Below are 16,092 nucleotides of genomic sequence, written 5' to 3' on the forward strand. Positions count from 1 at the left end.
TACTCATTACCACCTTCCATTTGATTTTGAGATACTCATTACCATCTTCCATTTGATACCCATGTCATACAAACACATTCCAGGGTTACCATAGGTTCATTTGCCTACATGGCGATTTTCCCTTATTTTATCTCCAAAGCTCTCAGCTGAGTATGTAATGTTCGGTTACACCCGAACTTAGCCTTCCTTACTTGTTTCATTTAAACTTTTTTCTTTCCACATTTCGTTTTGTATTGAAAGTGCTGATTGGCTATTGAATATTGAAAAAATAAACTACGGATTTTGATGTAGCGTATTTGCAATTACGTAGCAAGTGTATTGCCGTGTATTTTGTTATGTTATTGTAAAAAATATGCTCCACCATTCTCCAATGCTATGATGCAAGACCATTTGTACAAAATCCTGAACTCCCTTATTGTTTAATTATGTGAGCTATTTTATAATTTACCACATTGTTGTACGTGTGCATATTTACAATACAAATAGGCGAAACGAGTTGCTTTATATCTTGCCCGCACCTGCCCCGATCGCCTGCTGGATGAACTGATGGTAGAACTACAAACTGTGGAAACGCTTAATTGTTTAATTGAACGCACCGAGACACCGCCATTTTATCGGTTAACAAGCATGCGGAAAGCTTCCAGTCATTCCGCTGACGGTAAGCGCAAGAAGTCATAATTTACATTCAGCCTCAAGTGTTGTATAAACATATCTATTATAGGAATTTAAATTTATAAGTATGTATGTCGTTCATGATTATAATGTGGGTGAAATACTCAATTTTCTCACAAATTAATGTACGCTTAGTTGTGTGTACTTGTCGCCACAATTTACCTTGCCATTTCATTTGAAAATTTTTTTGCGATTGTTGACTCTTGGATTTAATAAGTTCCTTTGTAAGTGGGATATTATTTTTAGGTGAAACACCGAATCTAACAAAGCACATCTAATTTGGTTTAAAGATTTTACGCTTCATATATAGTTGCTCTACGAAAAGCAAAGGGGCATAGTTAGTAGGGTGGGTCGATTGGTATGGACGAAAGTTAACCGATATCGCGCCATCGATTTTTCGATAGGATTTGGGACATACGCATACCCAAAAAAATAAATTTCGAGCCCATGATTCAATCACAAGAGGTTTGCTCGACAGACACATTTTTTGACAATTGCAGCCATTTTGCTCCCAAATCGAATTGACATCCGTTAACTGTGTTGATTCTTTGCGAATTTTCGAAGAATATTAGTAGTAGAAATAGGAAGCAATCCGTTTACAAATACCCGATAAGTACTTAACTGCATAATTCCTTAGAACATTTATTTTAATTTTATGAAGAATTTATTAACTATGCTATGATCCATTAGTGTGCCTGGACATAGGTAATTTTATGAAAAGTACGGACACCAAGGAATCGTGCACTTTCGTAAAACTATGAATATTCGAAAACTAAACCAATTCAAAATTCATCGTTCAACGTCAAAACCTCGACTATTAAATCGATTCACGTAAAAATGTCATTAGTAAATAGTGGAGATGCCATAACGAAATGTACTCATTGGGCATGTTAACTTATTCAGGTAAAAGTCTAGAACAGGAGTCTACTGCTAATACGCGTCCAAAAATATCGAGAGAGGTGACCTCGACAACAATAATCCTATGGCGGAAAAGAAAAATTGTATCTTTGTCCGGAGATATTTGGAGTAAAATTTAGCAATTTTCATGTGGTTGTTGTAATGTTTTTGTGCGCTGAAAAAGATTTTGTGTACAAAGGGATTTTGCACGCATTTAATTCTGATCCCACCTCATTGGTGGACCGGCCGGCGTAATTTTTATAAGCTCGGCTGAAAGCCGCCAACGCAACCCGGGGCCATTTTCGGTTTTTCGTCAATATCTTTTGAACGAGCTAAAATTTTCATTTCCGCCCTCGAAATATTGTTATCGAGGTCAATACGCGTTTTTGCCACTTCTCTCGATATAGGGGGGTGGCGTATTAAAAGTCGGCCGTCTGTTCTATTAATTCCGTATGTTCGGAACATTTGTCTCCATTTAAGAATTTGGAGAATTGGTTTATATTTGGAATATTATGCATATTCGGACCTCGTGAGGTAGTATCAAATGAACGTATTCCGAATATTCTAAATTAACGGTTTATGCGGAACGCTTCCACTACTTAACGGTAAAGAGCTTTCCGAAATTTCAGAATAAAAAGATGAATACTCCCTGTATAGCAGGGCCGCACAAAAGCTTAACTCTTCTGTCAAAGTCATGGTATGAATATAAAGTTCTAAGACAATAAGCCATTTTCTTTTATTTTTGTTTTTGTCAGCTCATTGCGGCTGCTGAATAGCGTATCATACCATGTCGGCTGCCTGCTCAAAATCATGCTATCTCAAAATATTTTTCAAAAATTTCTCAATTCAGGATTTGTCACAAAACCGCCCTATATCAGAGTTAGATTGAAGAATGCTTCATCTCAGAATGCTTTTATTAACTCCCCCTTATTGCAAAATGCATTGAATTTATGCTCATATAGGGACTTTTTGAAACAAATTTTGAGATAGTGTATTTTTGAATAAAATTCTAACGTTCGGCATTCTTCAAACAATTTCTGAAAGAATGGCCAAACCAACATAACTTTACGAATTCACTAAATATTTAATAGAAATTGAATAATTTCCCCAAAAAAATTTCGCAGGCTCGAAAATTATTATTTTTTGGGTATGCGTAGTGGAACTTTTTTTCCCGAGCCCAAATCCTATCGAAAAATCGATGGCGCGGTATCGGTTAATAAATCGACCCAGTCTAATAGTTAGGCCGACTGGGTCATAGTGATACTAATGGCTGGAGGATACTTTTAAAAAATATCCCTCCCCACATTTCCATCAGGTTAAGAACCATCTCTAAAAGTCGCCGTAGACTGTGGCTCTAAAGTTGGTAGAGCCTATTGTCTAGAGAGGGACCGAGTTGGTGTTTACAAAAGTAACTCATCATATTCCTTCAAAATCAGCATTAACACTTTAGCCCCCCCCCCCCCCCCCCCCCAATCTTTTTTGGAAAGATGTATACTATTTGGAAATTGGTGGATATCTCTTCGGACAGTCCCACAAACACAACTTTTATTTTGATTCTATTAAAATTAGTCCTTTTTTTGTAGATCAGAACCTGTAGTACAATGTTTCAGTTTCACATTTTTGCCTGAAATATTGATGTTTTATACATACATTTCCAACTGGGTTTTTATTTCTTTTAGGGCAAGCAGTTGGTGGTATCAATGACTCACGTATACAGGATTTGATCGTAGAAAAAGGTACAATTCATACTAAACGTCATAGTGGTGAAGATCCTATAAAAACGGGGTAAGTTTGTCTCAACAATAACATGTCAAACCATGTCTCAACCATATGGCTGGGTCATCTCATCAGCTGATTTTATTTTTTTTTATTTCACTGGAGTTGGGATTGTCAAAAAGAGATGGCAAACGCAAAATGCAACCAACACATTGACAATATTTTCTTACTACACACAAGAATTGCAAGGTTTTATGTTTTCTTTCCATACCCATTCGTCTAAGACCAACACGCATTGATATTTGGCAATCTGAGCAAAGGTATGATGTTGTAGAGATGAGCCAACCATATACTATTTGAACCATGATGTCAAACTTATTCATTTTGTGGGCAATATTGGTCTCTCTTGCTCTCTTTAGAAATTGCTTTTGCATTTTAACTTTCCGATGATAGTATTTTAAGCTTGGAATCCAAGAAAAAATAAAATAGTGTCATATATGTAAGTATCACTGGCATATTGTGATGGCACTATTTCGAAAACCGCCACGTAATCAATGACAGACAATTTTGTAATGTGTACTATTCCAAGTTTTACCGAAATTTGAACCAAGAATAACTCGACATGAAATCTAGAGCAACTAACCACTAGGCCAAACTGCTTGTATTTGTTTCCTTGCCTACTTCAGCTGTTTCCTAGTTTCTACAAAAACAAAATAACTATGTTGCGAATATAATAAACTGTGTTGCTGGCATAATGAATTTCTAATCGCTTAATTATGTCGATGTCCCATGTGATGGTTTCATTATCCATATTTCCGCAAATTAATGTTGGCCGATCCCCTGTTTTTTGAGGAACAACGTTATATGTGATTGTGACCTCTCAGTCACAGCGGTTTTTACTCGTTACTGTGACTGAATCAAAACAAAAACCACAGAGGAAATGAATTTATATTTTTCCTTACGGATTGTGTTGCGAATAAGTAGCAGATGTCACAGAAAAACTCTAAGGAACAGCCTCTACTAACGCACTCACTAGTAGCATATATATACATACCTAACATTACTATTACTGCGACCATCGATTTTACAGTGGTTATATTCTGTTGCGGGGGTGTTTCTATAGCCGCCACTGTATCATTTTCTGGGACATGTACTGTTATTCAGTCGCAGCTTAAATAATACGCTCATTGTATTGGTTCATAGCATAGAAGCGATTTGTTCCTGTGATCATAGCTTTATTTTAGTCTATGATTGAGTTTATTTGTAAACGTGATTGGTAACGGGATATAAATGCTGTGACAGGCAATCTGTCACAGTTATTCCTTCTAAACTGTCGCTGAAATGTACTGTGATATTTCAGTAGCTGTGACAAAATCACAGGTACACCGAAAAAACATCTCGTAGTTCTCAAGTTGATATCCATCAAATACCAAAATGGAATGGGCTATAAAAAACGTATGTCAATATTTTAAAATCACTCGGTCCAGATGGGATATTCCAACGAATGTATAATGGCCTAGAACAATATTTGAGGGATGCATGTAGATGAACTACGTCCCGCAATCTTGGAGAACGGTTCGAGTAATCCTCGTACCGAAAGTGAGAAGAACCGGTCATATGCACTCGGAAGATTACAGGCCTATTAGTTTGACATCTTTTCTGCTCAAACTCCTAGAGACATTAACAGATGTATATATATCCCTGCAAAAATCGTCGGATCATGTGGTTCACTGGAGTACTTATCATTATACTCCACTGTAATGCAGCAATGGACCAACTCATGTTTCTACACGAACATATTGTAAGCCGATCATTGCTCGTTTTTAACGATTGTAATCACTACACCTTCTTAGCAAAATATGGGCGGACGAGTGCATGCCCGACGGTTGGAATCAGCCTTCTTAATATCGCATATAAGGTCCTTTCAAGTGTATTGTGCGAAAGATTGAAGCCCACCGTGAACCGGCTGATTGGACCTTATCAGTGCGGCTTCAGACCTGGTAAATCTACCATCGACCAGATTTTCACAATGCGCCAAATCTTGGAAAAACCCGTGAAAAGAGAATCGACACACATCACCTCTTCGTCGACTTTAAAGCCGCCTTCGACAGCACGAAAAGGAGCTGCCTATATGCCGCTATGTCTGAATTTGGTTTCCCCGCAAAACTTATACGGCTGTGCAAAATGATGTTGAGCAACACCATCAGCTCAGTCAGAATTGGGAAGGACCTCTCCGAGCCGTTCGAAACTAAACGAGGTTTCAGACAGGGTGACCCCCTATCGTGCGATTTCTTTAATTTGATGCTGGAGAAAATTATACTAGCTGCAGAACTTAACCGCACTGGAACAATATACTATAAAAGCGTGCAATTACTGGCATATACTGATGACATTGATATCATCGGCCTAAACACCCGCGCTGTTAGTTCTGCTTACTCCAAACTGGAAACAGAAGCGGTAAAGATGGGTTTGATGGTGAATGAGGACAAAACGAAGTACCTGCTGTCATCCAGCAAAGAGTCAGCGCATACGCGCCTTGGCAACCACGCTACTGTTGGCAGCCATAATTTTGAAATAGTAAAAGACTTCGTTTATTTGGGAACCAGTATCAACACTAGCAAGAACATCAGCACTGAAATCTAGCGAAGAATCAATCTTGCCAATAAATGCTACTTTGGACTAGGTAGGCAATTGAAAAGTAAAGTCCTCTCTCGGCGAACGAAAATCATACTCTACAAGTCACTTATCGTACCCGTCCTGCTATATGGGGCAGAAGCATGGACCATAACAACAGCAGATGAAGCGGCTTTGGGAGTGTTCGAGAGAAAAGTTCTTCGAAAGATTTATGGACCTCTACGCGTTGGCGATGGCGAGTACCGAAGAAGATTTAATGATGAGCTGTGCGAGCTATACGCAGACATCAACATAGTCCAGCGAATTAAAACGCAGCGGCTGCGCTGGCTAGGCCATGTTATGCGAATGAAAGATGATGCTCCGACCAAGAAAGTGTTTCTATCGGAACCAGCCTATGGAAGCAGAGGTAGAGGGCGGCCCCCACTCCGTTGGAAGGACCAGGTGGAAGACGATTTAAACTCCCTTGGTGTGACCAATTGGCGCCGGTTGGCGGAGCGAAGGAGCGACTGGCGCGCCTTGTTGGACGGCCATAACCGTTTAGACGGTTAAGCGCCAATTAAGTAAGTAAGTAAGTAATCACTACACCCATGCAAAAATTGCGAGTACTCCATGCATGCATGTATGGAGTATTACAATTTAAGGGTTAAGACTGAAAAACGTTTATTCGATGTTTGAGGATCACTCTAATATACCTATATGACGCATTTAAGAAATATTATTGGTCAAGGCCAAATTAATCCAGGGTTATAACTATTTTAAGAGGTATGATGAACAGTTTAAAACAAAAATGGTTGTGATGCAAATCCCAAAAACCACCCGAAATGTTCCTTGATCTAATCTCGAAATAGTACCGAGATTATTCCTAAATACTTAGTATCCCAAAATAATTAAAATTGTAATAAAATCGGGAGTATAATCCCCAAATTATCTAAAACAATTCCGACATAGTCCCGAAATCGTCCTAAGACAGTAAATGGTCCCGAAATTATCCTGACATGGTCCCGAAACAATCCCAAAATAGTTTCATATCATTTGGTTTCTAATCTACTTCGCTATTTTGCTATAAGTTTGCCATATAAAATACATATGAAATGAAGGCGATCTTGCTAAAATGTTCAGGCATTATTTCTATCAGTTAGCAACTGTAGGCAGGCTCTTTCGTTCTACGATCTCGCAACAACGATGGTGGCGGAGAGTTGCATTGCGCTCAAAGAGCAGGTGTTAGGCGTACACTGACTCCTATGGGACTTCTGAAACGCTGTTTTATGAGGTATTTCGATTGAAATCATATGCTATTGTAAGTATAAATGATGAATAGTTATGGTAGGTATACCATACGTAGGTAGAAGAGAAGAACAAGACGGTCGTTTTGATACGTGCTCCGTGTTTTTATTAAACAAAAAAATAGTAAACAACATACAAAAGCGCTAAAAAAAACGTACAACATCTAACAACAGGTGCGGGAAGCTGTATTCAAGTGGACAAATCTAAAAACATAGTTTGGGAGAGTGGAGTATTTAGGTGGTTAGTAATTTGCAAAAGCTATATGCTGTCAAAAATTTTTGAATATAAAGATATTGCATGCGCGAACTTCGGTGGAAAGCAGCGGAGCGTAACAAAATTCTAGTAGGTCACTTTCACCACACCAAAAACTGTTAGCGCCCGATAAGCACTGAATTTGTTTACAAAGGTGAATGATAGAAAGGGCAAGTGGAAGACATAAAAGAGTGAAACGTGTCAGCCTAAAAGCCAAATTAAACTTCCTTAACCCTAACGCCATAGTCGTAACCATACCCATATCCATAACCATCTCAATGTGATCGATTAATGGTGCCTTAACCTAAAAATCGTGAAAATTTCATAAAAATGATGAAAACGCAAAAAATTACAAACATATTCCACAAAAAATAAGTATCTTAGTCATAACGTATCCAAAACAATGAAGAAAATCTAAAAAAGGTTATTAAATTCACCAACTCAAATATTTTTAGGTTATGGATGTGGCGAGAAACCAAAAACCAATTGATTGGCTATCGCGTTAGCGTTATGGTATGGCACCATTAATCGATTACATTCCTTTTCATAAGGTAGGTTCGATCAGCTGATTTATCTGGTTATGGCTTTATGGTTATAAGTCACCATTAATTCGCCCTTAAAACAGGGCTGCCATCACGGTAGAAAAATATATATTTATACATATTTTTTAGTATATTTTTCAAACCAGTCTTGCGAATATTTAAAGTTGCATATCCTTTACATTTGCTTATAAAGATATACATTTACAATGCCAGCAGAGTGCAAAGAATGTACTGCGAAACTGCTTCAGGTAGATGACATAGTAGCATGCTCTGGTGGGTGTGGCTATAGTTTCTGCTTGAAATGCAGTAATATTAAAAGAAATGAAAAAAAGATAATAGAAGATAATATGAACATAAAATGGTTCTGTAATATATGTGCATTATCGGATACCAATACTAAATTTGTGGAAATCAAATATTTGATTAATAAATGCGAAGAAACAAAAATGAAAGCCGTTGATATTAAACAGATAGTCGAGTAGATATTTTGTAATAAATTCTCCCAGATTAAAAATAGCATTATTACGGACTTCAACTCCCTTTTAGAGCATAACATAGAAGTAAAATTGATTGCAATGAAGAATGAGATAGTAAAAGATTTATGAATTAAAAAAGAGCAATGAATTGCTTAACGATTTACGCGTGGCAAATGATCAGCCAGAAGAACTATCTTATGCTCAGGTCGCTTCAGTAAATGAGAATAAAATTGTCATTAAACCGAAAAAGAAGGGCAAAAAAGCTAAGGAAACCAAGGAAGCTCTAAAAAAAGTTGTCGAACCTACCGAAGGCCTTGTTAAAAATGTTAAAGAAGTAAATAGTGGTGCCATTATTGTAGAATGTAAAAATAAAGACGCCTGTGAAAAAGTCCAGCTAAAGGTAAGAGAAGGTATTGGAAACGATTACGAAGCAGAGAAAACAAAAAATAAGGATGAAATAAAAAAGAAAATAAAAATTGTTGGTTTAACTGAAAAAGTTAGCAATGAGCGTTTGGTAGAATGCTTAACTAAGCAAAATGACTCATGTAACGGAAAGGATTTTAAAGTGTTAAAACTGTATGAAAATACCAATCGTAGAGAAGTAAGCTACATTGCGTTAGTGGAAACAGATGCAGTAACATTCGATAATGTGTTGCAACAAAAGAAACTATATATAGAGTGGGATACTTGCGTCGCTTACGAGCATATAAGTGTTTTGAGGTGTTTTAAATGTCTGGGATATAAGCACAAAGCAGCTGAGTGCACGAATAAAGTAGCTTGCAGCAAATGGGCTGGACCCCATGATAGCAAAGAGTGCACATCTAACATTGTTAAATGTGTAAACTGTAGCGATCTTGTTCAAAAAAAAGTTATTGACGTCGATGTTAGTCATTACGCTTTCAGCAAAGATTGTCCGGAGTATAAAAAATATTCGCAGCCAAGAAATAAGGCACGAGTTTAGCAACGAATACCAGAGGAGTTAAATTGTATATATTTAAATATTAGCAGTATCGTCGCCAATAAAGCTGAACTAGAGCGTCTGATAGATGTACATAAACCACATTTAATAATTTGTTTGGAGACTTGTTCGACTGAAGAAATAACGAATCAAGAGCTACAGATACAAACATATAAACTTGTACGGTGCGATTCCCACAGCAGGCACACAGGCGGTGTGCTAATATATATAAATGAAACAATTGAATACTCAATGAGTTACAACAGAACATTAAACAAGAACATCTGGTGTATTATACTAAACGTTAAAAATATTTTCCCCAAATATCAAATAGCTCACCGAGCTCGAGTGATGCAGAATTTATAACGTACTTATACGACATTTTAAATAATAACAGCGTAACACAGGATAATATTATCTTTGTGGGCGATTTCAATATAAACCTTTACAAGAGCACAACTTATAGTAAACAGTTAGTTGACTTATTTCGATCCTTTGCTATGGAGCAAAAAATAGATTTTTATACACGAAAAGGCGATAAGACAGATCGACTTGTTATTTATAGATAGTAGCTCTATATCATGTTTAAAATTAGAAGAGTTTCAGATTTCAGATCATGAAACGATTAAATTCAAAATCAAATTACATAAACTATTTGAGATGAGAACGAAGAGAACAATAATTTCCTGGGAAAATTATACAAGCGACAGCCTTGTTAATGAATTACGACAGCTTAACTACACTGACTTTGAAAATCTGAGCATCGAAAATAAGGCAACATTCCTATATAATACGCTATCAAGCGCAGTGACCACCCTGACATACTCTAAAGAAGTCAGTGTCAAACTTATGAACAAGTGGTATGATTTTGAGCTGGCTAACTTAAATAAACGTAAGCTAAATCTTTACAAGATCAGCCTATCCACTGGAGAATGGAGTGAATATTATAGTGCGAAACGCCAATACAAACGGCTAATTACGATAAAAAAAGCCAAGTACATGGAAAACAAAATGAACCATAGTGCTGGTGATAGTAAGGTTATGTGGAAAAACTTGAAAAATTTCATAAGCATGGCTAAAGAAAACAATGGTATTAAAAAATTAAAATAAACGAACAACTCTACACAGAGGAAAATGAAATAGCGCAGTCTTTGAATAACTATTTCATTGATAGTATGAATATTCCTACTTCTTTTAGTAATGAAGGTACTATAGATGAGCAAAATGGCCCTAATGTTTTTAAGTTTCAGAAAGTATCCACTTCAGAAATAGTTGATATAGTAAGTAAGTTTAAAAATAAAATTGGAGGGAAGAAACTTGTGTCGGAAGGAGTCATTAAAGACTCCATAACGTATACAGGTTTTTTCTATTCTAAACTTGTTAATGAGAGCTTAGATAAAGGTCTTGTTGCTAGAGTATGGAAATCTTCTATAGTTGTGCCATTAGAGAAAGTTAAAAATACCATCAAAGCTGAGGAGATAAGACCTATTAACACGTTACAATGTGATGAAAAAATTTTGGAAACAGTGGTAAAAAATCAGCTGGTAAAATATTTAGAAGATAATGTAATTACTATACCTCAACAATCTGGTTTTCGAAAGAAACATTCCTGTGAAAGTGCTTTGAATTTGGTTGTAGCTAACTGGAAAGAAGACTTAAGCAGGAAAAAAACACATATTAGCTGTGTTTTTGGATTTAAAACGTGCATTCGAGACGATCGACCAAAACTTAATGCTGAAAAAGCTTTCTTACATTGGCGTTTCTGGTATAGAACTAAAATGGTTTCAAGACTTCCTAATTAACAGATACCAAAGAACAGTGATTGGAACGTCCGTATCGGATAAAAGGGAGGTACCTGTTGGTCTACCTCAAGGGTCTGTGCTGGCACCCATACTGTTCAATATATATATTAATGATATAACTAGCTCCATTAAGCACTGTGAAATAAAATTGTTTGCTGATGATACATTGTTGATGATAAGTGGGAACAATATTACTGAAATATATGCTAAGCTGCAAGAAGATCTTAACAGCGTATATGGTTGGTTATGCGTAAACAGACTAAAAGTGAATGTCAATAAAACGAAATTTATGGTTATATCTAGACGCAATTTTCAAAACAGTGAGCTACAAAACTTAAATATAAATAACGAACTAATTGAAAAAGTCATCACCATAAAATACTTGGGAATAAAAATAGATGATAAGCTGAATTTCAACGAGCATGTGGATTATACGGTAGGAAAAATTGCGAAAAAGTTATATTTTACACAACGAACCTGCAAATATTTAAATAGAAGGTATAAAATCATCGTCTACAGATCTATAATCGAACCTTATTTTATTTATTGCCCAACTATATTTTTCATCATGCGAGATAGTCAGATATACAAGCTACAAAAGCAACAGAACCGAGCTATGAGATTCATTCTCAAAAAACGGTATGACACACCTATCAGAGACATGCTATGCTCTCTTATTGGCTTAGCATTAGACAGCCACTTTTTTATTATACCATAAAATTTATTAAAAACATAATAGAAGGAACTTTGCCATCGTATTTGAGGACTAATATAAAATATGTAAGAGATATGCACTCTGTAAATACTCGTAATAAAAATGATTTTAATCTGCCGGCTTATAAAACTGAAGCAGACAAATGTAATCTGTATTATAAAGGTCTTAACTCCTATAATGAACTACCGAATGATATTAAATCATGTCATTCCAAAATATTTAAACAAAAATTGTACAATTATTGCAGAACACTACCAATTTAGTGCTGGACAGGCGGACTTCCATAGCATCGATAGAAGTGCAGCGAAACTATACTGCTATGTAGGGCCAAGACTTCCAAGCTCTTGTACGCATACAAAAAAGGTTGCCGAAGCACATACTGAAACGCATCACCGTGCAGATGTTGCCTTCGCGCTTTACTAACATGCGTAAAATGCCTACATACTACACAAGCACAACACTTTGTTCGCATGATCTGGAAGTCTCCCATCCATAGTACTCCAAGGTAGGACATAGATGTAACTATTCTAGATTGCATAGTCCAGAAGACAATTATAAACATGTAAAATAGATTTAAGTTAGGCTTAGGAAAGCCGTAGTAAATAAATAAATACATAAATAAAAAAATTAAAGAAATAAATGGTTTTATATACCAAGGTTACAATCACATTTTTTAAATACGCTGACGCGAAACTAGTTCCGAGCTAGGGCAGAACTACCGCATTAAGAGGCGGTATTAGTTTTAATTCTATCCCTCACAGTGCTTTCAACTGAAACTTTTAACATTATAATGTCACTTTTTGTAGACCTTTTTAACGCGTTCCTAACTGTTTCAGCCAGGTGGTTCTGAAATAATCGGAAACTTTGAGTATTTCGTTCAAATACGTTTAGCTCAGACTCAAGCGCTGTCGCTACAATGTTGGCTACCAACTGCCCAGAGGGTGCTTTCAGTGTCAGTTTTGAAATGTACACTTTTCTTTCATACAAATTATATGAAGAAAAAGTGTACACTTTAAAACTCACACTTACTGCAAATAACCCCAAATCTACACCGTTTTGCACCACTTTGGTGGTAGTCATTAAACCTGTAGTGCGAAACTGTTTCTTAGAGTAGTTGTCTTACACTATTTCGGCAGGGTATCAATCTTCATCTCAGGAACGCAAACGTTAATCCGGGAGTGCAAACTAAATCACCTAAACTTTTATAATTAACTTGAATTTTGTAATGTTTTTGGCAATTTTCTACAAACTGCAGCCTTTTCGAAATAATCAAAATGCATTTCGAATATTTATTGGGGATGGATCTAAAATAATACAATTTCGTGCTCTGCCCGTCTGTCGACAAAGTTATTTATAATAAATTTGATTTGTTTATTTTTACCGCCGTGATTTTGTGCCATAAATCTTATCGTTTGCATTACTTTTGTTCTTTCCTGCAGCACATGTAAATCCGATAGCGGAATACGCGCCTTTACACAAACCACAAACAATCGTCCACCTCGCGGTGCTGATAAAATACGTGCAGCGTCTGGACCATCAATATTACCGCGACCCGAAGACATCCTCATTAATGATGCTGAGGTAAGAATAATCAAATAAGAAAAAATATTAATTAAGATTTTGTTTGCCTTAAGAAGAATATATATATATTTTTTCATCAATTTTATATGCACAAATACATATTCACATATGGGCAATTTCATGCAAACTTACCCTACAGATTTATTTTGCATTCACCATTTCGCTGGAATTTGAATAACTTTTCTCACACTTCGATTCTTGTTGACAAATAAGACTAGTTTTTTTCATGAAAATGAAAGACTATATTTAGTTTGGTCCGAAATCGAGAAATGTAAGTCCTTAAAGGAGAAGAGACAGATCGAAATGATCAGAATGACAAACTGAGTTTATTTAGCCATGTTCGTCTGTCTGTTTGAACGCAAAATAGTCCCCAATTTTTGAGATATCTTGCTAAACTTTGGGGAGCTGGTATATTTTGGTATCCGATTAGACATTTGTCGGTGCCGACCGGATCGAACCACCGAAGCATATATCTCCCATACAATCGACTTTTCGTATGGGTATACATGAAAATTTTTTTAGTAGGTCATGAAAAAAACCTTAAAAATCAAAGCCGAAAAAAAGTAAAAAAAAAAATGAAATTTCGCAGGCTCGAAAATTATTTTTTTAGGTATGCGTAGTGCAACCTTTTTCCTGAGCCCAAATCCTATCGAAAAATCGATGACGCCGGTTAATAAATCGACCCAGTCTAATATACATACTTACTATATAATAATAGAAAGTGGTGTTAGTTACACTATTTATAACTCAAGAACGGATGAACCGAGAGGATTTCCGGACATTCTCGGTATCCTTCTGGGATCATTTCTGGAGCCCGTCAGGGTCATTTCGAGACTATTTTGGGATCATTTGGGGACCCTTCCGGCATCATTTCTGGATAGTTTTCGGGATTCATCCGGGATGTCGTGAGGGTCATTCGGGATCATTTGGGAACCCTTCCGGTATCATTTCTGGATGATTTTCGGGATCCGTCAGGGTAATTTCGGGACTATTTTGGGATCATTTTGGGACCCTTCCGGGATCATTTCTGAATAGTTTTCGGGATGCGTCCGGGATACTGTCAGAGTTATTTTTTTGTAGTATTCGGGGATCATTTGGGGATCCTTCCCGGATCATTTCTGGATGGTTTTCGGGATCCCGTCAAGATAATTTCGGGACTATTTCGGGATCAAAGATACCACTCCCAGAAACATAAATTAAAGGTCTGACCTCGTAATATGATGGTGATTTTTTTTTTTAATTTTTTGCCAAGCTCTAAAAAAAATATTAAAAGAAAAAAATCACGACTTTCGTTAACTCTTATATTCACATTAGCACAAATAATTTTTTTAAATAAATCATATAAATTGTGTACCTACAAAGGATATAAGTTTCAGCGACCTCGGTAACGCAAAATCCATCGTTTGTACAAGTAGCACTGGAAAGCCCCATATATGTACATATATACATACGCATGTAAATATGTTTGCATAGCTGACGTAATATCTTCTTATTAACAGTTGCGTCAGGAGGAGAACGTTGAGTTGCGTTCAGCAGACGCACCATTGGCCCCACATCCCTTACCGATGCCTGAGTATGGTGGGTATTTTGCGCCGCTTACTGAATTTCTACCAGACGTCAGCCTGCCAATTAGCGGTTTTCATCGGTTAGTAGCAACTTTCGTATACTTTCCGCTATATTTCTTTATTTGCAAATAACCTTTGTATGTATATATTTATATTCCTTTAGCTGTAACGTTGCCGTCATGTTGTTAACAGACATTGTGGTCGATGGTATTCCTGGTATTGATTGGACCTTACATTTACCATTGATGTTGCATATTTTATTTTTGGGTCTTGATCATATGCGCGTGATTGTGCGGGATCATTGTAAGCAGCTTTGTATTAATTTGTTGGTAAGTTGTTTGCTTTTTTATTCTTATGTCTACTTGTTAAGTTGAAGATGTACTTACATATGTGTGACTACAAAAAGTAGAATTTTATGTGCTTAGCCAGTTTCAAGAACCCTTATATTTTCTATGAAGAGTTTTCCAAAAGGAATTGAAAAAAAAACAAAAATAACAGCCGCGGTTCTGGTGACCCCAAGTTCCTCATGGAACTAGGGGGTGGGGGCGGGATTCCCTAGAAGTTTTAATGTGGTCATATTAATCGTTCCAGAGATGGTCGGGCTAGTACCTTAATGATGCTTGTTATCTTGGATCTATATGCGGCAAAGGTCCATCAGCATAATATCGATAACACTCCCCCAAAACTTCAGGGAGTGTCTTAATCGCTACAACAACGAGTACATGTTTTATAGACGTCATTTTAACCACGTAGTATCGCAGCATCGTGTGATTACAGTATTGTCCATATTAAATACAGTTTATCCACTTACTCCTGCCAGTAACACGTACCGTAGAGTGTTATGGTAGTAGCTCGGAAGTATTCTCGGTTCGTGGCAAATGCTGGATCGAATAAAGCTTCGTAACTTTTTACTTGAGCTCGTTTCGGAAAACTATTGGTTGTTTTTCGGGGTCGCATTGTAAAATTATGAGAGGATTTTGGAACAGAATTCAAGGGGT

General features: G+C 36.7%; 1 protein-coding gene across 10 annotated transcripts in view; it reads left to right on the forward strand.

The window, feature by feature from the left end:
* fry (Protein furry) overlaps positions 1 to 16,092 on the forward strand; it is a 470,099-nt gene that overhangs the window by 429,855 nt on the left and 24,152 nt on the right. For all 10 annotated transcript variants that reach the window (XM_067788943.1, XM_067788945.1, XM_067788946.1 and 7 more), the window contains 5 exons: positions 487 to 658; positions 3,249 to 3,354; positions 13,388 to 13,529; positions 15,029 to 15,174; positions 15,258 to 15,423. In XM_067788943.1, coding sequence (XP_067645044.1) covers positions 487 to 658; positions 3,249 to 3,354; positions 13,388 to 13,529; positions 15,029 to 15,174; positions 15,258 to 15,423 — 732 coding nt within the window. The remainder of the gene's footprint in view (positions 1 to 486; positions 659 to 3,248; positions 3,355 to 13,387; positions 13,530 to 15,028; positions 15,175 to 15,257; positions 15,424 to 16,092) is intronic.

This window comes from Eurosta solidaginis, chromosome 5 (assembly GCF_040869045.1).
Source record: "Eurosta solidaginis isolate ZX-2024a chromosome 5, ASM4086904v1, whole genome shotgun sequence".
Classification (NCBI taxonomy): Eukaryota; Metazoa; Arthropoda; class Insecta; order Diptera; family Tephritidae; genus Eurosta; species Eurosta solidaginis.